This window comes from Cryptococcus neoformans, chromosome 11 (genome assembly GCF_000149385.1).
Source record: "Cryptococcus neoformans var. neoformans B-3501A chromosome 11, whole genome shotgun sequence".
In the NCBI taxonomy this organism is placed as follows: domain Eukaryota; kingdom Fungi; phylum Basidiomycota; class Tremellomycetes; order Tremellales; family Cryptococcaceae; genus Cryptococcus; species Cryptococcus deneoformans.
Window position 1 is genome coordinate 103,995 of NC_009187.1, and position 24,740 is coordinate 128,734.

At 48.1% G+C, this 24,740-nt stretch overlaps 7 protein-coding genes across 7 annotated transcripts; 4 read left to right on the top strand and 3 right to left on the bottom strand.

Moving 5' to 3' along the window:
* Positions 1-496: 496 nt before the first annotated feature.
* On the top strand, positions 497-1,815 carry CNBK0370 (hypothetical protein; the record flags this gene model as incomplete). Its single annotated transcript, XM_767570.1, has 6 exons — positions 497-1,099; positions 1,153-1,264; positions 1,325-1,405; positions 1,461-1,523; positions 1,590-1,688; positions 1,739-1,815. 6 exons carry the CDS (start codon positions 497-499, stop codon positions 1,813-1,815), a joined length of 1,035 nt encoding a protein of 344 aa, XP_772663.1.
* A 1,814-nt stretch (positions 1,816-3,629) lies between these two features.
* On the bottom strand, positions 3,630-4,542 carry CNBK0380 (60S ribosomal protein L23; the record flags this gene model as incomplete). Its single annotated transcript, XM_767571.1, has 5 exons — positions 3,630-3,693; positions 3,747-3,879; positions 3,932-4,051; positions 4,117-4,203; positions 4,530-4,542. 5 exons carry the CDS (start codon positions 4,540-4,542, stop codon positions 3,630-3,632), a joined length of 417 nt encoding a protein of 138 aa, XP_772664.1.
* A 399-nt stretch (positions 4,543-4,941) lies between these two features.
* On the top strand, positions 4,942-8,486 carry CNBK0390 (hypothetical protein; the record flags this gene model as incomplete). The annotated part of the gene is made up of 11 exons (XM_767572.1): positions 4,942-5,169; positions 5,413-5,718; positions 5,769-6,002; positions 6,053-6,184; positions 6,233-6,495; positions 6,545-6,611; positions 6,665-7,232; positions 7,286-7,524; positions 7,578-7,788; positions 7,860-8,181; positions 8,276-8,486. The coding sequence occupies 11 exons, from the start codon at positions 4,942-4,944 to the stop codon at positions 8,484-8,486; spliced, it is 2,781 nt and encodes a 926-aa protein (XP_772665.1).
* A 691-nt stretch (positions 8,487-9,177) lies between these two features.
* Positions 9,178-9,556, bottom strand: CNBK0400 (hypothetical protein; the record flags this gene model as incomplete). Its single annotated transcript, XM_767573.1, has 2 exons — positions 9,178-9,189; positions 9,245-9,556. The coding sequence occupies 2 exons, from the start codon at positions 9,554-9,556 to the stop codon at positions 9,178-9,180; spliced, it is 324 nt and encodes a 107-aa protein (XP_772666.1).
* A 285-nt stretch (positions 9,557-9,841) lies between these two features.
* CNBK0410 (hypothetical protein) lies at positions 9,842-14,060 on the top strand (the record flags this gene model as incomplete). The annotated part of the gene is made up of 8 exons (XM_767574.1): positions 9,842-10,015; positions 10,072-10,114; positions 10,186-10,240; positions 10,621-11,518; positions 11,581-12,453; positions 12,519-13,163; positions 13,216-13,375; positions 13,435-14,060. The coding sequence occupies 8 exons, from the start codon at positions 9,842-9,844 to the stop codon at positions 14,058-14,060; spliced, it is 3,474 nt and encodes a 1,157-aa protein (XP_772667.1).
* A 1,145-nt stretch (positions 14,061-15,205) lies between these two features.
* On the top strand, positions 15,206-18,944 carry CNBK0420 (hypothetical protein; the record flags this gene model as incomplete). The annotated part of the gene is made up of 8 exons (XM_767575.1): positions 15,206-15,379; positions 15,447-15,489; positions 15,564-15,618; positions 15,758-16,535; positions 16,597-17,481; positions 17,528-18,172; positions 18,233-18,395; positions 18,451-18,944. 8 exons carry the CDS (start codon positions 15,206-15,208, stop codon positions 18,942-18,944), a joined length of 3,237 nt encoding a protein of 1,078 aa, XP_772668.1.
* A 1,800-nt stretch (positions 18,945-20,744) lies between these two features.
* Positions 20,745-23,725, bottom strand: CNBK0430 (hypothetical protein; the record flags this gene model as incomplete). Its single annotated transcript, XM_767576.1, has 5 exons — positions 20,745-21,774; positions 21,824-22,700; positions 22,782-23,075; positions 23,124-23,175; positions 23,225-23,725. The coding sequence occupies 5 exons, from the start codon at positions 23,723-23,725 to the stop codon at positions 20,745-20,747; spliced, it is 2,754 nt and encodes a 917-aa protein (XP_772669.1).
* Positions 23,726-24,740: the final 1,015 nt, after the last annotated feature.

The following is a 24,740-nucleotide window of genomic DNA, read 5'->3' on the forward strand; positions in this document are numbered from 1 at the left end:
CAGGACCGGCCAGTCGGGTAACCAATATCTTAGGCGCGTCAACCTTGAGCGGGGGAGGCCGCATGCCTATTAGGTCTTCTTAGTACAACAGCGATTGTTGTTATGGTTGGCACTTCACATGCATGCATTTCATGTTCTCACATATATTCTTCTAGCAACATTATTCCAATGAACTGTAGTGCAAGACTGTCTATCCCTCAATGTATAATCTCCTGAATAACAATACTCAAGCTGGGACAATAACGAATCATTTGTTTGTACAGGTGATCGATGATGGAAGACTCAACGAACATTTTATTCCGCAATCAATCCCTCCGCCGTCCTCCTCATTCTCAATCATGCGTGCGTGCACCATGAAGGCGGCCACCGCCGTGCCGAGTATCATCAGGCACACCTTGGCGAAACCGAACCGATCGTTTTGTCGTGTTGTCTTTTGTTTTGTTTGCTCTGCAACTCGCTGACTCCCCTCATCAATAATCTTCTAAGTTCTTTGAACATGGACCCTTCACTATCGTTACCACCAGCTCTTTCATCGGGACTTCCCTTGAGCACTGCCCACGCCCTGTCCTTCCTCTTCACAACATCCTACGTTGGTTCGCTCTATATCTCGCAGCATTTCTTCGGGACATCTACTCCAAACCCTCGGAAAGCTCCATTCCCTAATACCGTTCGCTCGCAGACTGAACCTCTGCCACCTATTTCAGCCACAGATGCTGATGGCCTGGGAGTCGAACATGACCTCGGTCCGGAGCTTGGGAGTCGGGACCACCCCATTACCATCAAACGTCGAATGAGGGCTGTTGCCTGTTCTACCCTTTTGAGCGTCGGCGGGGTGTGCTATGTGGTGAAGCAGCTTGGTCATTATAGCTGGAAAGAAGCTATCAGCCCTACTATGGCTTTGTTGGGAGTTCCCACAGGCTTCGTTGTGCCATCTCGAGCCCTGCCCTATCTACTGACTCCAGGATTGATGATAGGACCTCTGTATGCCATGTACTTAAGTGGAGAGGTGCCGGTGATTGGATGGAGGAAGAAGGGAGAGACTCTGTGGTCTACTCTGAAAAGAGAATTTGGCTTGGTAGAAGTGAGAAATTACATCGTTGTAAGAGCTACCGGCGTATCTTGAGGACTAAACACTACTGAGCAATCGCATAGGGCCCCCTGACAGAGGAAATGGTATTTAGATCTACCATATTAGCTGTGTCACTTCTAGGTCGACTTTCTTTGAAATCCTTGGTCTTCGGTACCCCTATGTGGTTTGGTATAGGTACGTCAAATAGCCCTCTAGTGTTCGGTATGTCCATGGATATTGACCCCTTCTGTGTAGCTCACGCTCATCACGGATTTGAAATGTACAAAAGGAATGGAAGGAATGGAGCAGCTGCTTTACAGGCCATCTTGACTACTCGTAAGTCTTCTGTCAGAACCTTTTCAGATACTTTACTGATAGGAGACTATGACAGTGTTCCAGCTCACATATACCACTCTCTTCGGCTGGTTCGCCTCTTATCTCTACCTCCGCACAGGTTCGTACCTATTACTTTGAAGGGTATGCAAAAGGTGGAGGCACCTCTCTGACATCTGTGTTAAAGGATCTGTCTTGCCCCCACTGTCCGCACACATCTACTGCAACGTAATGGGTATTTATCTTCCGACTGTCGCTGTCAAGCGTTACCCGAAGAGGAAAGCATGTCAGTAGTTGTTTTCCTATACTTATCATTTTTGGACCGACAACTAATAGCATCATCGTGGCTAGTTATCTTGGGAACGTACTTGGCGGGAATCGTAGGGTTCTATTTTGGCATCAAGGTTTTATAAGGTTAGAAGGCTTTGTATCAACATATGTCATCAGGCGAAGCGGAGGTTCATGTGTGTACCCATAACGTTGGAAAAGTAAAGCACTCAGTTGAACTTACACCCGGGCCCTCTATACCATTACTGGTTCATATGACCGACATTATTCAACAACTGCAGCCTTGAATATCAGTTTTCCTCACTAAATTCTGTTCTCTTTGCCTTTATAGTATGTAATATCCCAACAGACCCAACAGTTAGCAAATGTATGCCAATAAGCTCAGGGGCAGAGGAGAAAGAGGATAAAAATGAAGCGGAGGACCGGAAACTAACAGGCCGATCGCCATGTTTAGTGATGGTAATGAAGTTTCAATATATGAACTGAGAACGAGCTAGCTAATCTTGACAGATGGACAAATAGCCACCTGAGCCTGGGCTGGGACATGCTTCTTGATCTGAGACTACATTGGTGAAGTGGAAGTAAGATAAGGGTGCGTCGTCATATTTCATTACTCGGTCTTCAGAACATGCTAATTTTGAAATGTTGCTTTCCGCGATTTTATGGAAATTTGTTGATGATCAATGCCTGCCGGCCACTCAGTTATGAATATATATATATCATATATATGGGGACGATTGTGACGGTGTGCTCCTTGTTCTTAGCTTTCTCCCCTCCTTCTTGCCACCAGTCCTTCCTTTTCTCGACCTGTCACCCTTCTTGGACAACCACCTCTTCACCTTGGCATTCCATACTACCGTTACTTATACCATTGATACTACCACACTCCAATATTCTATACCCCATAAACAACTCAAAGCCATCTTACTTTTGCTGAGGCAAGGTAATGAATTCTGTTCCTATTCTATATCTTGCTTGCCAGCTAATATTCCGCTCCTTTAGCTGTATATGAGCGGAATACATCGTTAGTATCAGGAAGGGTAAGATCCGCGACTCGACGGCCAAACCTCGGAAATACAGACGACAGAGGATACCACCATCGTGGGGGGATCCACAATACCCAGCTCATACTTGAAGATGCACTGGACATTCGTTTTAGGCATTTTTCAAAGCAGTCAATCTTACAATCCAAAGGACGATTAGTAATCGGATTTCACGGACACGTCCATATGCATTAGTAGGGTTCTTACTTGTATATGTTAACTTGCAAAGTCCTGATGCAATTTTGAGTCTTTCAATGGAGAGTACTTAAGTGTAAAGCAGATGATATTTGATTTTCGTTGTTCGGGTTTCAAAGTTCGCATTGAATAAAATTCAGATTCAGGTATCCTGGCGAACAATATGAGTGATGGGCAGTTCTTAGTCGTGCCATGGATAACAGACTCATGTCTCATGAACTCATACTGCAGTTCCATTCCACGAAACCAGACAATGCATTCTCACATTCCATCTGTCCTAAAATCGATAAACTTCTACGGATATCCAAGCTGCTTAGTCGCCTATGGATACTGGATTTGTTCGTTCCAAGCCATTGATGAGTGACCTATTTTCACGCAATGTGTAGCAATTCCTCTGCAGTAATGCCCGAAAAATTGCGCGTAGATATTAGAAGTCGCCCAAAACAGATAAAGATTTTGTCTCCTGTTCGTTCGAGCCCACCGTCGCAAACGAGTAGCAGTCCGGTCTCTTCTATCCCATATAGTCAGCTCGTCCATTGACCTTCTTCAATTTAAACCGTCAGTATTCATTACACAGCCCATAACAACATCATCTGCCGACTCATAAGTGCGAGAGATCCAAGTGCATGCCCCGATCCATGCTCGTTGCCATCGTACAAACACCCCCTGCTAGCCCGATCTAAAATACGCTTAAAATACGCTTAGACGACGGTACCAGCGTTGGAGGCGATACGGGGCCAGAGGTCGGCACATTCCTTAGCGACACTGTAATGTCCATTAGTACAACGAAGGTCACTAATGACATGGCTTCGACTTACGGTCCGTTGATGGCAGAACCCTTCATCTCACCCTTGGCGTTGACAATTACACCGGCATTGTCCTCAAAGTAGAGGAAGATACCATCCCTTCTCCTCCAGGGCTTCCTCTGTCGGCAGATAACAGCGGGCATGACTAAATAAATTATTAGGACGAGTCGATTCTGGGGAAATGAAAATATACATACCCTTCTTACGAAGCTCAGGCTTACCCTTCTTGACGGAGGCCATAACCATGTCACCGGCAGCGGCAGCGGGGAGTCGGTTAAGTCGGGCACCGAAACCAATAACGGAGATAACGTAAAGGTCTGCAACCATCAATCAGCCTATATTCCTCAACTGGGCAAATACCGCCAAATTTGACGAAACCCACTCTTGGCACCAGAGTTGTCAGCGCAGTTCATGACGGCACCGACGGGGAGACCGAGGGACATGCGGAACTTGGTACCGGCGGCAGCGGCTAAAAAGATGAGAAGTCAGTCTTGACCAATGGAGATGGATGCGCAACAACGGGCGATGGGCAGTCTAGTGTCGATAATGATACGTGGATAATCGATATCGAATGGAGGATAGCCATGGTCGATAGTCTTGTGGTTTAATGCTCCCCATTCTACCCCTAGTCTCGGCGAATGAACGACATGTTCTCACACCCTACGCCAATTACTCGATTTCCCCACACCGCTCATTCCCATTTATCTACCCTCGTCGAAAGTACCGATTGTCGAGCGTTGTTGTAAAGACTTCCCATCGCCGTATAGTCGTTTGCCTGCTGGATTTATTACTCACACTTGATGGACATTTTTGTTGTTTGGGAGGTTTTGAGGGTTGAAGGAAAGACTTTCAAGGTTTTCGTTGCTTTTGCTCAACCAGAGACCTTCGGACGCCGGAGTTTCACGGAGTTTGGCCTGTCTGCCAAATCCAAAGTGAAAGTGGCGCTTTTGGAATTTATTTTGCCAGACGCGGGAACAAATTGTGATTCCGCCATCGTTAGAAAAATAGGCACGCCTGGCCCAAGGTACAGTTTTTATCGTCATTTCTGTCGCGACGCGTAAAAATAATAAAAGACGATCCATCGAGGATGATGTGAATCGCGTCGGCGGCAAGAATTGTCATCTTTATCTACGTAATAAAGGAAAGAGATCATCCATCTCTCTCTAAACTCGACCTGTGGATCGCTGCACAGGTGAATATTTTACCCATGTCTACTGTGACACCATCACTCGCCAATTCTACCGCCGCCACTTCTCCAATGTCCCAATCTCCGTCAACACGAAGCGCGTCACCCTCAAAGGAGGAGGTCAAAATCGTTTCTAGCAGCGAACGCGATGCCGCTGCTGACGGCGCGGATGTTGACGGTCAGGAAGGGATAGCAGACCCTAAAAAGGTGGTTGAAGAATTGAAAGAAGAAGGACAACATGATCCAGAGGTAAGTGCACATCAACGAGACACAAATCAATGTACTTGTGTAGCGTGTTTATTTGGTTCGAGAGTTGATTGTTCGAAACTAACGCCAAACGTTCCTTTGTCTCTCTCGATGTTCTTATATTGCGACTTCTTGCTCTGTCTTTGTTGAATTCCATATCAATTTCCTCCAACTACTCTCCAACTACTCCGTATTATAATGCTCTATACACCAATCGTCCATGATGACATTGACTGCACTCAACAGGCTGCAGCTCGAGCTGCTCGTCTGAATTTCTTACTTGACAAGTCTACGATCTACGCAAAGATCATTGGCGATCGTATGGCCCGTCAGCAGATCGAGAAGCGAAAAGCCGAAGCTCGAGCAGAAATTAGGAAAGCCAACAAGGAAAAGAAGGAGGCAGAAGCAAAGGAGATTAGGAGAGAAGGCGTGAGGGATAAAAGAAAGCCTAAGCGAGCGGAGGTCGAAAGCAAGGATGAAGGTCGAGGCAAGAGAAAGAGGCAGAATATTGGTGGACGAGATGAGAAGAAGGCTAAAGTGGACAAGGATGAGGTGAATATCTTGATCAGATGCTTGTAATGTAGGCTGACTTAATCTTTCAGGTGGATGTTGACGAGCGACCACCTGAGCAGGTTTCAGAACAGACTCAAAGTGTTCACGCTGAACAAGATGGCGAGGAGGAAGACGATGGAGACGTTCAATACTCCTTCAAGCAGCCCGAACTCGTTACTGGTGCCAAACTCAGAGATTACCAGCTTGCAGGCGTCCAGTGGATGATCAGTCTGTACGAGAATGGCCTCAACGGTATTCTCGCTGATGAAATGGGTCTCGGCAAGGTGAGTCAAAAGGTTCAATCGGTCACTCATTGTGCTTACAAGCTGGACAGACTCTGCAAACAATTTCCTTCCTTTCCCATTTGCGAAGTAAAGGCACTTGGGGCCCATTCTTGATTGTCTGCCCTCTTTCCGTCTTGAATAACTGGATCATGGAATTTGAAAAGTTCACACCTAGTGTCCCTGTATGTTACATATTCCATCTATCATCACCAATGCTGACTTGAGGCAAGGTCCTTATGTACCACGGTAATCCCGATCATCGCGCTGAACTTCGCGCAACTCGTCTACAAACTCCTACTGCGTCTGATGCTGGCTCAAGTAAGACTAAGGGGCGTAAATCTAATAGCAATCTGGCCGGTGACAATACTTCAACTTTCCCTATCGTTATAACGACGTATGAGATGTGTATGAAGGATAAACAGTTTTTGAGCGGTATCAAGTGGAAGTTCATTGTCGTCGACGAAGGCCATAGATTGAAGAACCTGGATTGCAAGTATGTGTTACGTAGTATATTCTGACGAAGGTGCTGACCCGAAGCTTAGGCTTATTCGCGAGCTTAAGTCATATACCAGTGCCAATCGAATGATCCTTACAGGTACTCCTCTCCATGTTCGTCTCTCAGTTTGGATCTTACCTGTGCTAGTCACTGATTGCGGATGTAGAACAATCTCGCAGAGCTTTGGTCTCTTCTCAACTTCATCCTTCCCGATATCTTTGACGATCTAGACTCATTCCAGCAATGGTTCAATTTTGACGAGATGAATGAGGGACAAACGACTGAAGGCTTGCTCAACAAATCTAATGTCGTGGCATCTTTACATGCCATCTTGAAACCATTCTTGCTTCGACGCCTCAAGGTCGACGTCGAGAAAGAGCTTCCCCCCAAAAAGGAATACCTCCTTTACGCCCCTCTTACTCAGATGCAAAAGGATATTTACCAGGCTATCGTCTCTGGCCAGATCCGGGAGTACCTTATCGACAAAGTTTCCTCCAGTGGATCAGGTTCAAATACTCCCAAAGAGGAGACCCCCGAGCTCGAAGCAGCAGTTGAAGCGACCGATGGTAGAGGGCAGAGAAAGAAGAAGAAAGTCAACTATAAGATTGAAGAGAATGATAACAAGTATGTCAGGGATTTAGAGGAGGGCAGGATAAGGCCCGAGGATGGCCCGACCGGGCTGGAAGAAAAGAGTGCTGCCGAGGTGGGAAGAGAGTGGGCGTTGAAGCAAGCGAGTGAGTATACATCAGAGACATCCATTTTGACCGGCTTCTGATCAGAATGGCAGCCAAGCACGTCAACAACATGCGCCTACAAAATCTCGTCATGCAGCTCCGAAAGATCTCTTCCCATCCTTACCTCTTCGATTGGCCGAGCGACCCTGCCACGGGTGAACTAGTTGTCGATGATAACTTGGTCAATGCAAGTGGAAAGATGCTGCTGTTAAACAGGTTGCTCGATGCCTTATTCCAGAAAGGTCATCGCGTACTGTTGTTTAGTCAATTCACTACCATGTTGGACGTTATCGTAAGTATCTTGAAGGTTGACTATGTCTTTCCACAGCTGAGGATTTTTTGCAGGAGGACTGGGCTACGGTTTACAAGGGCTGGAAGGTTTGTCGAATTGATGGGTCAACACCTCAGGAGTCTCGTCGAGACCAGATGGACGAATTTAATGGTGGTAAAGACGATCCAAACGCCTGCAAGCTCTTTCTACTAAGCACAAGAGCCGGTGGTCTTGGTATTAACCTTGTCAGCGCCGATACTGTCATCTTCTTTGATCAAGACTGGAGTGAGTATTCATCTTATCCAAAGTATGCGCAGGATTCACCCGCTCATGGGCTAATGTCACGATTTTTGCAGACCCTCAAATGGACTTGCAGGCTCAAGATCGTGCTCATCGTATTGGTCAAACCAAACCTGTTCTCGTTTTCCGACTCGTTTCCGCCCATACTATCGAAAGCAAAATTCTGGCCAAGGCTGGTAACAAGCGAAAGCTCGAGGCGCTTGTCATATCGCAAGGAAAATTTGGTCGAGTGGTAGATGAGAATGGAAGGGTGCTGTTAGGTAGAAAAAGTACCAAGAAGGCTGAGGCGAAGGAGAGTGTCACGGAAATGGCCAAGGCGTTGTTAGATTTAGAAGGCGAAGAGATTAATGTCGCGAGCAAGGACGATCAAATCATCAGGTATGTCCCTCCTCATGGTTCTCATATCCGCCGTAATCGTGCTATTCATTTGGAATGGACGCTAACAACGGTTATTTTTCGACAATAAAACTAGTGATGCTGACCTTGAAATCCTCCTCGATCGATCCCCCGCCGCATTCGCACGTCAAAAGGGTTGGTCCGCCGGATTGAGCAAAGCTGGTGCCCATGGCCGAGCAGAACAGCTCAAGAAGGGTGAAAAGACGACCTTTGAGGTGTTTGAGACTGCCAAGGATGACGGGCAGGGGTTGTCTGGGATGTTTGGGGGAGATGGTGATGCTGAATAGACGGGGAAAGAGGAAAAAGATTGTAGACCGAAAGAGACGGATGGTTTGGTTTGATACCTCAAAAGATCATTTACGTACGCGATGTTAGAGTTGGAGATACGCGGCTGTTGATCGGCGACGTTTTTACGGAAAGCGAAGGACTTTCCATTGCTTGGTTTGTAATCATAGATCAAGATTGTTTATGCAAATTGTTTTCCCGAAAGATAGGGCCTGGCGCATTGTGTGAGTATCAATTTCCACATTGGCCTCTGCGTGCCTCGGCATACTTCAAGGTTCTCATTCTATATACATTTGAGGCTGACTACCATCGTTCCCAAAGTTTCGTATGATCCTATATGTGGGATGCCATGTGTTTGGAGAAGGTAACAGACCTTTGGGGCAGCTTGAGGTTGAGACACGTCGACGGGTGGAAAAATGTGAGGTCCATGCTGGGAGTTTCAAGGGCAGACAAGTTCGAAATCCGGAGCATGACGTTGACCGATGGCCAGTACTAACAGAGCTAATGGATCATCCATTGGATGTCCGTCTTCGGCTTGTCCTATCTGGTGTACGTGTTGCCAGACGCATTGAATCTTGAACTAAAGAACGAAGATGGCAGTGAAATGCTGAAACTCATGGCCTTTTTTTGCAAATACACATGAATGCGTTGAGGTGTGCATAATGATACAAAATCCCAAAAATCATGAATTCTCTATCCTTGTCGCTACTCTGGAGTCAGTTCAATACCACCACACCAATAACCGGGAAAATGGACGAACCTGCTTGTGCTTGGGGTTCTTTGAACAGATGACATATATTCTCCCTTTCCTCCTAACGATTAAACAGCCATCACAAAACTTCTTCACGCTACTTCTCACTTTCATACCCCTGACCTGAAAATTTCCCCTGCCGACATTTGTTGCCTGAGACGCAAGAGTAGGTCGAGAGGCGAGATGGGTGGATAATGAAGGGACAGATGGTCGGAGGGTGGAGGCAAGGGGTCGGGGCGGGCAGGTGGAGCAGAATCGTTGTGTAGGGTTAGAAGGGCCAGCCCTTGCAAGCTGTGGGATACGGCGGAGGATGGCGAGCATTATGATGCGGTTTGTGGCTTCTGCAAGTATGGTTTGTGCGGTTTCTATACGACCGAAGTCACAAAGTCAGAGGAGATGAAAAGTGCCACACTCTCGGAGTTACGTAAAAGCCGACCCTGGGGCAGAAGCGGTGAGGCGATGTTGCTTTCCCCCCTCCACCCCCTCCACCTCCTTGCCTCCACTCTTCCCCTTCCCCCTGTCTTTTCCACCTCCACCACAGGCCCCGTACGCTGCTGAACCCTCGTATACACATCTACTGACAACGCCGCACACCAACAGCCCGTGATGGCAGCACCCATATCTGCCACGGGCGAGAGTCCCATTGTGGCGAAATCGACGCCGTCGACAATCAGTGGGCCACCCGCCGTGACCTCGACAACGGGAGGAGGTGGCCGAGGAAGGGGCAAGGATGGGAAAGAGAAAGAGACGTTTGCGTGCACCTTTCCCGGTTGTGGCCAGGTACGTCGTCAAGACATTTCTAATTGTGACAAAGGCGGGTACTGACAGAGAAAAAGACTTATAGCCGTATGGAATACTTGAAGAGGCATCAGAGAAAACGTTCGTCTTGCGGTCTTCCAGGGCATCAGCACGTTGAATATTGACTGCTTGAGCTGACGTGGTTATCATAGACCAAGACGACAGGCCTTTCCAATGCAAAGACTGTTCTAAAGCTTTTGCTCGAAGGTAAGTCTCGTCCTTTGCTTACGACGTGAGATCTATGGGGATACCGTTCCTTCGTCTAGTGACCATTTAGTGTGACTTGTGACTGTCTATCGGTTACACACGCAGCTATAAGATCATTGCAGTTGAAGGGCCAGGGAAATAATGTCGGAAGGGCTTCGGATGTTGTCGAACTTGACTTTTCTTCCTTTGGCCATCTGCAATCGGGCAAATTTTAAGGCTGGAAATGACAGATCAAGCACGTCTTTTTGGCCGTTTTCATTTTCTGATCTTGATCGCTGAGCATCGAGATGGAATTGGCGATTACTCTGCCTGAACTTCAACCTTCATAAATTTCTTGACTATCTTTTTCTAACCTCAAAACGTATGCTGACTCATTTCAGTGATGTCCTCCTTCGACACCGACGTCGATGCCATCCTACCCCTCCTCCCGTGGACCATTCCACTTCTCCACCTGCACTAAACCGTATTTACAACGGTATGCCCGTCTCATCATCCCGCACAGACGCGCGCGAGGCATCGCCATCCCATCACCGATCGCGTAAGCATCCCAGGCAGAGTCATGGTGATGAAGAGCGCGATCACTCCCGTGCTCGAATTGATCCCGCTCTGAGAGACGACTATGATGAATCAAGCGGGGAAAGATATCGAGACAATGGTCACGACAGTAACGACATGTATGGCCAATACTACAATGCGTCAGCCAATGACGATCATCCCAATTACTCCTCTCATCTTATGCCCATGTTCAACCAGGATCAGTCATATCACAGCTTGAACGATCCCAACCATCTCGAAGATGCATCTGTCCTCTTGAGCATGGCTTATCCCGGTGGGGTCCCTGGGAATGACAGACAATCGCAAGAACAAAGAGATTTGCCGGAATGGGCTAGCAATCCCACAATCAACTTGATTATGGAGACTGCTGTTGCCAACCGCGAACGCGAAGATGCCAACAAAACCCCTTCCAACGACAACGACAACGGTACCGGTCCCAACCCATCGCCCATTGAGGTCCAACCTCAAACTGTCGCTGCCTCTGCTGGCGATTCTGTTACGTCTGTCCCCGAGCAAACGGAGATGTCAGCACCCGTCTCTTCTGCCCCTGAAGTCGCGCCTTCAGGGCAACAAGAGATTGACCCAAGGCTCCAGAATGACTCTGCTCCGGAGTCCACTTCTGGTACTGCCGAGGGTTTTCTCAACGCGATGAGCTGGTTGTCGGGAATGGACAACCAGGGAGTGTTCAACAAGACGGGCAACACGCCTGATACTTCCAATTGGGTAAGTTCGGTTTGATGTGTCCGGAAATATAAAGTATGATATGCTGATAATCGTTTCGGAAGTCCCTTTTGCGATCACCCAAAAATACCCCTTTTTCTATTTCTTCTTTATTCTCTCCTTCCGCTTATGGACTGCAAAGTGACTTCGCCAATGATTCCACCTCCAATGACAACAGCAACAACCAGCAAAGCTCCCCAAATGTGCTCCATATCCTTGAACAGCTCGCCATGTACGAAGTCCCTCAAACGGCTGCGAACCCCAACCCCGAACGGCCTCTTCTCCGTGTTCATCACGGCGAAATCGCAACTCTCGCTGGGGACGAAATTGACAAAAGCAGCCGATTCTACATCCCGGCGGATCAATTTAAGGGATGTTACCAAATTCCTCACTGGGCCCTCCCACCTCTTCGCACTCTCTCAATGATGGCTTGTCGTACTTTCCATACCGTCCTCAACCACTTTTCCTTTGTCCACCTTCCCACGTTCAGGCTTATTGATACCTCTGCTTGTCTGGCTTTTGCCATCTGCACTGTAGGCGGTATCAGGACGGGCAACTCATCCATATCGGACCAATACCTCTGGCAACCTCCTACCGGCGACGGCCGGCCCAATCCTGAACGGTCCAAGGCCTTAGACGGCCCTGTTGTTCCTGATCAGAGCTGGGAGAGTTTGTATGAGGAGAATTGGTATCGTTGTAACGAGCCAGTCCGGGCTCGACAGGTGTCCGATGTGACTAACTGGAAGAATGGATTGGTTGTGAGGAGCGAAAAGATGAACATGCTCGTTAAGTCGTTTTCGCTCGCAAAAGGGGTTTTGATGACCGAATATAATGTTGCGCTGTTGCAAGCGTTGATCCTTTATCATGCTCCTAATTTTTTGAGTGAGGATGAAAGGGAACGGGCGTCCGCGAATATGTTCTTGGGTACTATTGTCAATGTGCGTTCTGATTTGCTTGCTTGGTTGTATAGGTATGGAGCAAAGAGGTCTAATGTACTTGGCAGGTCACTCGTCAAATTGGATTCTTCACATCCGAGAACGACCATTACGCCCAAACGATTCGCGTCCCCGAGGAACCATATACTCCCAACGAGCTCGACCGATGCTGGCGCGAATGGATCCAGCTCGAAACCCGACGCCGAACAGCATACCTCGTCTACCAACTCGACACCATCTCCGCCCTCGAATCAAACATTCCTTGTATCCTCTCTCCATGCGAAGTAGCGCACATCCCCCTTCCAGCACCTGATACGCTGTGGAAAGCCCCCACTGCCGAAGCTTGGCTTAAAGCCGTAAAGAAGTATAGACCTATGACGTTGGACGAAGCTATGCGTCGAACATTCTTCCTCCCCACCTACGGCGCCTTCGACAAGCTGCACCAAAAGGCTGATACGCAATTTTACCATCTCCTCAACGAAAGTGATTACGGTCCTTTTGCTCGTATGGCTATGGTGATCACCCTTCTTCGAGGCGTTATTGACATCGGGGAAGGGAAGCGTGATAGAGGAGACTGGAGGGATTTGACGGATTTGTGGGTGGGTTGTGCGTGGTTGAGGCCCGAAAGGGTGATGCTTGCGCAGGATGGAGCGGATTTGGGAGTGATTACCAGGGACAGTTTGAAGGATAGGTTCAGGCAGGCTCTTCAAAAAGTAAGCGAGAACAAAGATGATCTTGATTTGGGTGCTAATGATATTTTCATAGTGGAGAGAAGGATGGGACTTTGATAGTCTTTGTGCTTGTCCCACGTCGGGTGTTACTAAATGCACCAACGGAATGGTCAGCCCTGAAAACAGTGGTTCGGAAGGGTCGCCCAACTCTGATGAGAATGAGATACCCAAGGAAACTTTGAATTATTGTGATGGTGAGGCGCCATGGCTTTTAAACCCCTCTTTTAAGCATGCTAATTCCTTTATCTTGTAGATGGACTACCTATCTACTGGCTTGCTCAAGCTCTACTCAACATACTCTACGCTAGCTCCCAATCTCCTGGTACGAACGTCTTCAGCGGTTTACATTACGGCGATATGCTCAAGTCCGCACGTACATTCACAAGAACAGGCGAGGGTGTGCCTATAAAGATAAAAAATATGAGCGCTTCGCAAGCAAGGGATGGAAACCACCGTAACTCCTATTCTGAAAATCCAGTCTCCATCCAATTGACATCAGGACGCAAACAAAGTAACCCCCCTACCCCAGCACAAACATCTTCCAATCCGCCTTCTGTAGGATCCACCAATTTTAACCCCCCCGAAGCCGAATTATCGGGCATGAACGAAGGTACCTTCGCAGGTATCTTACAGGCTCTTGCTGCTAATTCGGGGGAGTTCGGGATGAATATCGGTTTGAATGTGGATGGTTATCCAACTCAGCCTGGTTCTGGTTCTGATTTTGGTCCTGGATCTGGGGCTGCGGGTGACAGTAGTACCGCCGTCACTTCACCCCAAGCGAATGTCGGTGCAAGCAATATCGTCAGTAGTAGCGGAGGTAATGGAAACATGGAACTTACGGAGAACGATTTGGCGAAGCATCTTGGGTTCATGATATGACCAGCAGGCCGCTTGGACCAAAAGAGAGATGTGGTGAAGGAGATGTGTGTGATGTGTATTTTTTTGTGAGATTTGTTTCCTTTCGAGGTATTTTCTTGTGGATATGATTCGTACGGACAGGGTGGTCGTCGACAGTCTGCGAAATACAGCTTGTCAAAAAGGCATAGATCGAGTGTTCTTGTAGTGATTCTTTTGTTTGTTATGGTATATTGATTTGTTTACGTCTCAGAAAAAAGTAGCTTCTACAGCTGTCGGGTAATTGTTCGTTGATTCTCAGCCCTTTTTTTCGCGTCTTTGTGAGGTATGGGTCGACAACATTATGTAGAGTGGTGCATTTGTCTGAACACTACCCCTCTGTTAATGGCATTCCCATCACCGTCGCTGTCGCTTCTTTTTCTATATACTTTTTTCCTATTTGCCAAATATGAAAAGACGCTCAAGAAATGCTACGGCTTTACCATCTGTTTAAACTATTGACCCCGATACCATCTATAACTAATTACTCACTTTGGAATGAAGGCCGTTGTCATAAATTTATCTGTGCTAACATTTGTAAGACGGTCATTTCTTCACATGTCTCCAGCTGAGATGGCCATTACTACAGTTTCCCTCAATCTCCACCACCTTCCACCGAGAACACACTTCCCTCATTTATGTTCTCTCGATCTGTAGCTTTCCCCTACAGAAATCAAGGATTATACGATAGAAGGTGTAAATAATGCAGCAAACAAACTGTATTGATTAGCGAGAAGTATCTTCTTAGCTTGCAGTAGTCTTACGGTATGATTGTAGCATAGCGATACTCTCTGAATTATTAAGAGTACGAGTACAGCTTTGCCATTCGTTCAGTTGCTCGTAGATGACAGAACATTTGTTCCGGATGGAGCGTCTCAATACGTAAAGACGACGACGGATATCACCAATGGATGTCGATATGAAATTAACAACGAGAGACCATATACCTATTACAACGATATCTTAACCGTCATTATTCGCCCATACGGTTATACAAAACATTAATAGTATAAGAACAGTTCTTCGGCTTCCCTCGATCAAATCTACCCTTATTTGAAGAAACCGCCACCGCGACCGTCCAATCGCCACTCGACGTGTAACCTCCAACACATAGAGGGCCATTGCCGTTCATGGCAGCATTTGCCTTTCCGACATCCCTCGTAGCGGAGAATTCAGTGGCCAAACCATTCGCAGACACAGACATAACTCCCTCAGGTGCGTTTGCCGGAGGCGTAGGGCCAGGGAAAGCCGAAGATGAGCAGGAAAGAGAAACGTTTGCTTGTACATTTCCCCAATGTTTCCAGGTAAGACATCAATCGCTTTACATGTTGCCAATCTGGACGAAAGAGTGTGGATACTCATTAGATACAGATCTACAGTCGTGTGGAATACCTCAAGAGACATCTAAGAAGACGTTCGTACCACTTACTGCCATGCCCATGCAATTTGTATGTCTGGTGGACTCGCTTACATGTCTTTCTCCTACAGATGAAAACGACAGACCCTTCCCGTGCAAAGATTGCCGCAAGGCCTTTACTCGAAGGTAAGCTGATTATCCCCTTCCCGATTGATGGCTTGCAGTGGTACCTACCAATCGTAATCGGCACGTATTTACAGAAATGGGTCTCCTTCTTTCTGCCATCATCGCCACACTTCTTCTGTATATGCTGACTTATCTCCAGCGATGTTCTCCTACGTCATCATCGTCGCTGCCATCCCAATCCACCTTCTGCCGATATTTCAAGCAGTTCACCAGTATCTAACAATGCCCAAGGAAATATGCTTGCTTATTCTTCTAGAATAGATGCCCGTGAGGCCTCACCATCCCGTGAAGGCCCGCGTAAGCCTGGAAGACACAGAACGAGAAAAGAGGAAAGCGTTCTTGCTCAATTTGATCCCACTTTAAGGGATGATCTTGACGATAAGGACAAGGGTAGGAACCATTCTGGTGCTTGCCATAGCGACGATACCATTGGCAATTATCCGAACTACTCTCCTCAACTCTTGCCATCAAGCAGAGGAAATCGAACCAATCTCGCTCTAGACGATTCAAATCAACTTGATGAAACTTCGGCTCTTCTTAATATGGCATATGCTACTGATATTGCCAGCAACAACGTACAGCCACGAGAGGGGAGTGGACTATCTTTATGGGGAGATGATCCAGCCGTGAACCTCATCATGGCGGCTGCTGCTGGCGGCGATAATAATTCGTCTAATCATGGCGGATCCGATCCATCCACTGTTGGAGCTCAACCTCATTCTATTGCTTTCACTTCTGGAAACTCTCGTGCATCGATTTCCAGCCTTATCGGTTCTGAATCAGAGTTATCGGGCCAAGGGAATGTCGATTCGACGTTGCCAAATTTCGGAGGTTTTCATTCTACCGTCTGGTCATCGGGAATAGAAACACAAGGGGGGACAAACGTGGCGGATGGCGGGTCTGATAGTTTTAGCTGGGTAGGTGGCCGCTCTCTTCGTATGATATAAGAAGAACTGAATATGCTGACAATCAGTGCAGACTATGATTCAATCACCCAAGAGCACCCCTCCCCCAGCGACATCTCATCACTTACCTTCTATCACTTACAGTCTGCCAAGTCATTCGTCTAATTCTAGTACAAAATCAAGATCTCAAAGAAATGTTCATTATCAAAGTCCACAATGGCAACCGCAAGATGTTCTTCAAATCCTCGACCAGATTGCAATGTATGATGTCCCACAGACAGCCGCTAACCCTAATCCCGAACGGCCCCTTCTTCGCGTTGCCCACACTGAACTTGCACACCGAGTAGGCAATGGAATTGATCCCAGGAGTCGATTTTACCTTCCGACCGATAGGTTCAACGGAGGCTACCAAATTCCCCATTGGACGCTTCCACCCCTTCGAACGCTCTCTTTAATGGCCTGCCGTACGTTCCATACCGTCCTCAACCACTTCTCGATTGTCCATCTTCCGACGTTCCGGCTTATTGACACCACCCCTTGTTTGGCATTCGCCATCTGCACCGTCGGTGGTATCCGAACGGGAAAGTCTTCTATTCATAACCATCATCTATGGGAACCCCCCACAAACAACGGTCAACCTGATCCAAGAAAAGTAACATCTCTTGATGGGCCAGTCGTACCTGATCAAAGTTGGGAAAGTCTGTACGAGAAGAATTGGTATCACGAAAACGGATCTGTCCGGGTTAATGAAGTCCCAAGCTGGAAAAACGCGCCGACTGTGAGGAACGAGAAGATTCATATGCTTGTCAAATCATTCTACCTTGCAAGGGGAGTGTCGATGACAGAGTTTAATGTGACGTTGCTTCAGGCTTTGATCTTGTATCATACCCCTAATTTTTTGAGTGAAGATGAAAGGGAACGAGCGTCGTCCAACATGTTTACGGGTACAATTGTCAACGTAAGTTCTTTGTTTCAAGCGTGAGCTCTGGATTGATATATCTCAGGTGTCCCGTCGGATTGGATTTTTCGCTCCGGAAAACGATCACTTCACTCCAATCATACGTCTTCCAGATGAACCCTACACACCTAACGAGCTCGGAAGATGTTGGAGAGAATGGATTCAGCTCGAGAGCATTCGCCGAACCGCTTATTTAGTCTACGAGCTTGACACTATCTCAGCCCTCGAGGCAAATATTCCATGCCTCTTATCTCCCTATGAGCTCGCACATATTCCTCTACCTGCTCCTGACACGCTGTGGAAGGCACCGGATGCGGAAACTTGGCTAGAAAGCGTGAAGGGCTTTAGACCAATGACGCTAGACGAGGCTATGCGCCGGACTTTCTGTCTTCCTGCCTCCGGCAAATTCGACCAGATGCACGAAAAATCTGATAAAGAAGCCTTTCAGCTCCTCCGCGGAAGTAATTACGGTCCATTTGCTCGTATCACGTTGATTATCACCCTTCTCCGAGGTATCATCGATATTGGTGAAGGTAAACGTGATCGAGGGGATTGGAGAGATTTGACGGACCTGTGGGTAAGAGATACCTTTTTTAGACCTGGGAAGATGATGTTGGATCAAGACGGTATAAACATGGGGTTAATAACGATGAAACGTTTGAAAGACATGTTCAGGTTGGCCCTGCAAACAGTAAGTCTTTCCGTTCGCGCGGCTTATAAAAGTTGATTGAGATGTTAATCAAAAGTATAGTGGAGAGAAGGTTGGGATTACGATAGTCTTTGCGTCCCTGCGGCGATGACGCCTTTGAACAACAGGAGCATGATGAGTCATTCAGAAAGCAGCTGGTCGGAAGGGTCGCTGGATACTATTGAGGAAGAAGAGATGCCCAAGAAGACAATGAACTATTGCGAAGGTGAGTCTACAGCTTGCCAGTTTTTCAGTCATTCTAACGTGAGCTACACGCATAGATGCTCTTCCTCTCTATTGGCTTGCACAAACTCTTCAGAATCTTCTCGATTCCAACTCAAGTCAATCCGCCGGTACAAACATCTTCAGCAGCTTGCGTTATAACGATATGCTTAAAGCAGCTCGTATATTCGCACGAACTGGTGAGGGCTTGCCGATTGGAGCAAGCAATTCCTCTAGCTCCTTTAGAATTAGAAGAGACGATACAAACCGCCCGGTCGGGCATACGAAAATCGAGGCTACTCATGATATCCCCAAAACTCATCCCATGTCTCATCGCAGTACCGCCAGTCTGCCTATAGGCTCTTACCCTGTTGACAGGACTAGCGGGTCAGCTCATATGAATGATGGATCGTTTGGAGGGTTCATGCACATGACAGGGTTAGGTTCGGAAGAGATAGGGATGCCCGTTGGGCTGCAGACGAGTGGCTATGGATTTGGATTCAATTCAGCATCTGCTGATGGGTCGAGTTCTGGTGATGTGCGGTTGGTATGAGGTGGCATTGTTAGTGGCAATGCAGGAAAGGCGAGTACGCGGATGGCAGACAATGTATCTGGCGAAATAATCTATGTTCATGAATGTTGGACAGCAGCATGGACTGGACGAGACGGTGCGCTGAAAAAAGTCTTTAACTTCTCCAGAGATTTGTAAATTAGGAGGAACATCGATTATGTATATTACACTAATTGTAAAGACATTTTTGATACCATTATTGATATTGAGGGCTGATGATCAATAAGTCATCCAGTTAATAATCCACCTGCCTGGATCCACTTGCGTTGCTGAACGAATAAAGCGTCTGGTTTATATCCATTGAGCCTTTGCCACCATTAATTAATTGGCCTTTCCAAATGGAGCACATAAACGTGTATATCCTGGTAACCTCCATCAGCCACAAGCCGCCCATCCAGAAACTGCGTGAGACCTATGGTTGATTCCGTATAACTAACGCAATCCTCGCTATGAATCTATATGTTTTATAGTCTAGATTTTATAAAAATCTAGTTTAGGAGGAACTCTTGGCAGTCACGTCTCGTGGCAACAAAAGTGTAAAAAAGTGGAGAAATATAGTGGAGGTCGGTGGAGGATGGTGGAGGAATATAGTGGAAGTGGAGGGAGGACGTTCGTTGAGTGACTCAGAGTTCATAATCATGTTAACAATCTTTTGGTCCTTGGTTCTGAGTATACCACCTGACTTATCGGATAGCTACTACTATGAGGCTATGGCCGCAAGCAGCCGAACTGCCAGTAGGTCGACTGATATAAGTGGAGTGAGTGCAGGTGGTGCTGGGAAGAAGAGTGGACAACGAAGGGGAATCGAGTTCGATTGCGTTCACGAAGATGGTGACATACAGAGCAGACGAGCACGAGAAGTTTGAAGGTGGGTGTTGCGTGCTGATGATGTACGTAGTTTGCCTTGTGGTTTTGTTGAATAACTTAAATCGGGCCTGCTGGTAGTATCGTTGTTCTTGCAGTGGCTAGAGCCAATACAAGACACCTCGTGCCTGGAGCGACTACAGACATTTACGTACACGAGGTGATGTTCTTCGTTACCTTCAATTTTTAGTAAATGTTAAGGAGCCTTAGAGATACCATCCAATTTTAGCTTTTATTATTATTAATTCAACGGTTGAGCTCACGCATCTCACCTTACTCACCCACGGATGAATAACCTTGAAGTTTTGTTAGACGACAGAGGTAGATGACGTTTAAGAGCCAAGATTCAAGGCTAAGCAATGTCAAGTTGAGCCGAGTAGTACGAGTAGTGTTTGTGTACCAACGAAGGAGAGCTTGCCTGAATCCTCTCTAGCATTTCTTATTAGAATTTAATAATCGACGCTGATATTATACTCGCACCTTCCGTGAATTCTCCCGTTAGCACTGAACTCCCTGGAATCAATTGACTTCTTGAACCAATTCATACACTTCTATACTAACCCCCTCTCCTATATCTAAGCAAGATCTAAAAGGCTCTCCCTTTCAATCATCATGGCGTTTTGGCTTTTCTTTTGCACTACTTCTTATCGTATCACGATCCTCTTCTTTCTTTTTTTCCTTTTCCCGTGCTGTTCTTTTCTTCTTTATGGAGTGTATATAAGAATGAGTTGGGTATATATATGCTGAACATTCATAAAGGGGGTGATGGGTACAAATGCTTTTTTTGGGAGGGGGGCAGCGAAACAAGATGAACGTGCCATGGTGCGATTGATTGAGTGACTGATATCTGCAAGGACAGCTTTCAGCTTTATATCTCCATGTCTTTACAAAAACTCACTTGGTATCCCTGAAATCTTCCTAAGTCCGACAAGGATCCACACAAATAATCCCCGCGCTCTCATTCCAGGCATACCCCCATCCAGCCAACGCACTCTTCACACTCGCTCCCAACCTAACCTTACCTGCTCCTCGTTTCTCATCCTGCGTACCCACATGTTTCTCCTCCCCGATTACCACATACGCCAGACCCCTAAACCTTTCTCTCTCCAATTCCGCAAGGAATTGGCCTAAAATATCGGCGGCTTCATTGCCATGCAAAGTGTGCAAGTCAAGGAGGGCCTCGGTGCGTTCTTCAGAAGTGAGGGACGACGCGTTGGCGCCAGGTGGGAGTCGAGAAACACTGGCGACGCCGAGGATGACACCCAGACCTCCCGCACACGCCTGACCTCTTTGAGACCTGTCGGCGGGATCATCACTCCACCCAGCAGGCCTTTCCTTCACTGCCTCCATAGCTTCCGCCTGTCTCTCCTTGACCAAACCCTGCGCTGCCTCGGCAGCTTCATTCAACATTCTCTGGTTAAGCGCCTTGCCTTCACGCGAAAATCGTTTAGCGGCCGCGCCATCCCCACGGCGGAAGGCGTCTGCCGCACGAGCAAGGCAAGCGTTTCGAGCGTGGCCGAGACGGATGGAGGTGGAACGTGAGGCGAGATACTGCTCGTTTGCGGCCGTACCGGTTTTGAGGGTGGGTAAGAGCGTAGGAGGGCGGAGTTTTATACGCATGGATGGACGAGGGAGAGCGGGAACCGAAGAGGTTGAAGAGTCGGATAAATAGTCTTGCGAATGAGCTGGCTGGACTTGTGTTGAAGGGAAGTCTCGAGGAGGGGCAGGAGCGGCGCGTTTGATCGCGTTTGCGAATCTGTTTCTTGATGGGTCAAATCTCGGGGCTCTGGCGGAACGAGCTGTTGTGAGGTCGGGAAACTCTTCGGGGGGCTGATGCCAGTTTCCAGGGGAATCGGGACGGGCGTACTCATCTTGAGAAAGTTCCACTCGGGACATGGCCGATTGGAGCGCAGATACGTCGAGGTTGTTCGGGAAATTGTGGAGAAACCTTTCAATAGATTAGCGATGCTAGATAACCAGAGTATATATTCACTCACTCGCAATTCGGCCCCTTGGCACAATGCCCTCTCAACCAGAACCTACACATCGCCCGATCGAGATCATGACTAAACCTACAATCCGATCTCCTACATTCTCCCGCAAGGAAATATCTACACATCTTCCCTCCATTCGCTCCCGCAGGAGACCGTGTCCCTCCAGTCGGACTTATATCCCTCCTTAACGTCCTACTGCTTACCGTCGGGAAATACCCGTCTCTTCCTCCTCGGCCCATCCCAATATACGGACGGGGACTTGACACTCGCTGAGGGGTAGACGCACCGCTTCTTGGGTTGGTGTACGCCGCCACAAGCATGGACATGGCAGCCTCGAAGTCGTATCCTGATCTGTGCAAGGCATCCTCCAGCTCGGGCCGAGGAACCGAGGTGAACACGCTGCACAGGACGTCGAGCGGGGTCATACCAGAGCCGGTCTCGGTGGTGGACTCGTCTAGCACGTCGGATGTACCAATGTGGGATGAGGAATACGAGGTGGACGTATCGGACATGGCCATGTTGGGAGTGTACTCGCCGGCACTGGCGTTAAGTGCGGGACCAAGTGGGGCACCGAAAAAATAAGGGTTAAAGGGTTTGGAATCCGCCTTGAGAGAGGTATCATGGTGGTGTAACTTTGGCAGACCTTTTCCGAAGGGCGAAAACTCATCATCGTCATCGTCGTCCGGTACAATGCTTTTGCTCGCTGCAGCCCGTTGAGCAGGGGACGAGAACAAATCTGGCATCTTGACCGGTGTCCGCTGTGGCGTCCCGACAGGCGAATGGAACGGACTTTGCTGATCACTAAAGAGCGGCGAAGCGATTGCAAGATTTGAGCCCGTACGCGTCATGCTAGGCGCACCGATTGCGCCAAATGGCGAACCTGCACGAGGCGGTTGGTCAGCAGAGGGTGCATCGCGCCACGCATCGCTCGGGATAAACCCGGGAGCAGAGGCATTCATACCTGATACAACCCTAGCAGATGGGTTAAATGTGGATGCTTTGGCATTGAGCATACGAGGAGAAGCAAGCGGGGACGGGGCAGGACTGTATCCGGAAGAGGAAGCTGGCTTTGGAGGCACGGTGACAGAAGAGTGGGACGGGATAGGGGGTACCGGAGAGTGAGTGCGGCTGAGCGGAGTACGGGAGCGGAAAGAAGGAACCCTGGTCGGCGTGAAGGGCCGGGAGCCTATGCCAGGTGAAGCCCTTGCTCGGGTGGGGGTCAGATGGGGAGCGTATGGGAGACCCTCAATGTCGTCTGAAAATGTGATTAGAGCCTGAAGCCACGTCTCTGTTCTTCACTCACCTCGACGCTTATGCATGCAATCGAGACACACTTGGTCCATTAGCAGATCGTCCTGTGAAATGATCAGCTCCTCCATTTTTGCTATCGATACAAAACAGTACCTTGCCCAACTCGCCCATATACGGCTTCAAAGTTCCCTTTATCTCCTCCTCCTGATCATTATCAAGCAACTCTACAATCTTTTTTACCAGCTCTTCTTTTTCAGCCGTCGTCGCTTTTCGAGCTGACCCATCATCGCTTTTCGCTACCCCCGCCTCCTGACTACTCTTTGTCACCCCACTTGCACCGCTCGTCGAAGCAGCTTCTGACCCGCTTTGGGAAACGTTTGACACGTCCCCATGATGATCATCGTCACTGTCACTGCCATCCGATCCGCCCGAAGACGATACGCTGAGTGGGTGTTGAGCAACAAGGGCTGAGCGTGGAGGTGGGAAATGGACGTTATTGAGAAGGGAATGGATGTAATGTGCGAGGTGTGGGTGGGCCGTGAGAGTGGCTGGGGGCGTGGGCGTCGGTGCTTGAGATGGAGTATCGAAGTCGTCTGTGACGGCAAGGAGGGCGGAGTGTTTTCGAGGGGAGGGGGCCCTTATCGTGTTTTCCATGATGGGCTTCAGGGGACTTATCCTAAGATCCTTAAGAAATTCAAGGCCGATACGTCCAAAAGAGATTTGCGGCACTTCCTACGCACAACTCGTTAATCACTTCCTATGACGACGACAGCGGAGAGCAGCGCCCGCACCACGTGGCTCATCGGAATACTTCGGATATGTCCGCGCAATGCCTTTTTTTGAATCCTCTGTGCAACAACACCAGAACTGCAACGAAGGGACATCGAGAGTGACACGGTTAGTCCGAAGACTACGAAGCTTACTTGGAAGATTGCGAAGGTTAGTTGAAAGATCACGATGGCTGGGAAAGCTGAGAGGATTTGTATAAGCATTTTAGGGAAATGACGGATGTGACGTTGGACAGGATTCGAAGTTCAGAACGCATAATAATAGAAATAGATGGAACCGAAACGAGCACTATGCTACCTCGTACTCAGTAAAGATAAACAGTTGCAAGTGAGGGAACGCGAGAAGGAAGCCGAAGGGCAAGGAGCAGTACACACGAACGACGACGAGCAGCGGGTGCACAGGTCGGCTACGTAGTACATATGCTCAGTGAACGAATATACCGGCGACGCTTTTGTTGACGGGAAAGACGGAAGGAAAGGCCTAGCCGGCGTTCAAAAATCTGGCGCGCCTTACGGCCAAATGAAGCGGAGTCAAATGACTGGAAAAGTTGTCTTTCTTTTTCCGTCTTCCACATAAGCATCATGCAGTACTGCTACTTCCACTATTCAATACAGTACGAAGAAGCACCCCGCTTTGCGACGTATCTCGGAATATCAACCATCATGCTCACTAGAGCAGGATGGGGGAAAACCTGGAGTAGTTATTGAATAATCAATGTGGTGGGCCGCTCCGCCTCTTACCTCCACCTCCACTATTTGTCCACCCTTTCCGCTCCTCCACCGTCAGATGACTCCTTCTTTCCGTTCTCTTTCCTTTCCTCACTTACACGGACCTGACCTCCACCGTCTTCCGTTCCCGTATACGTCCACCCCCTCCACGC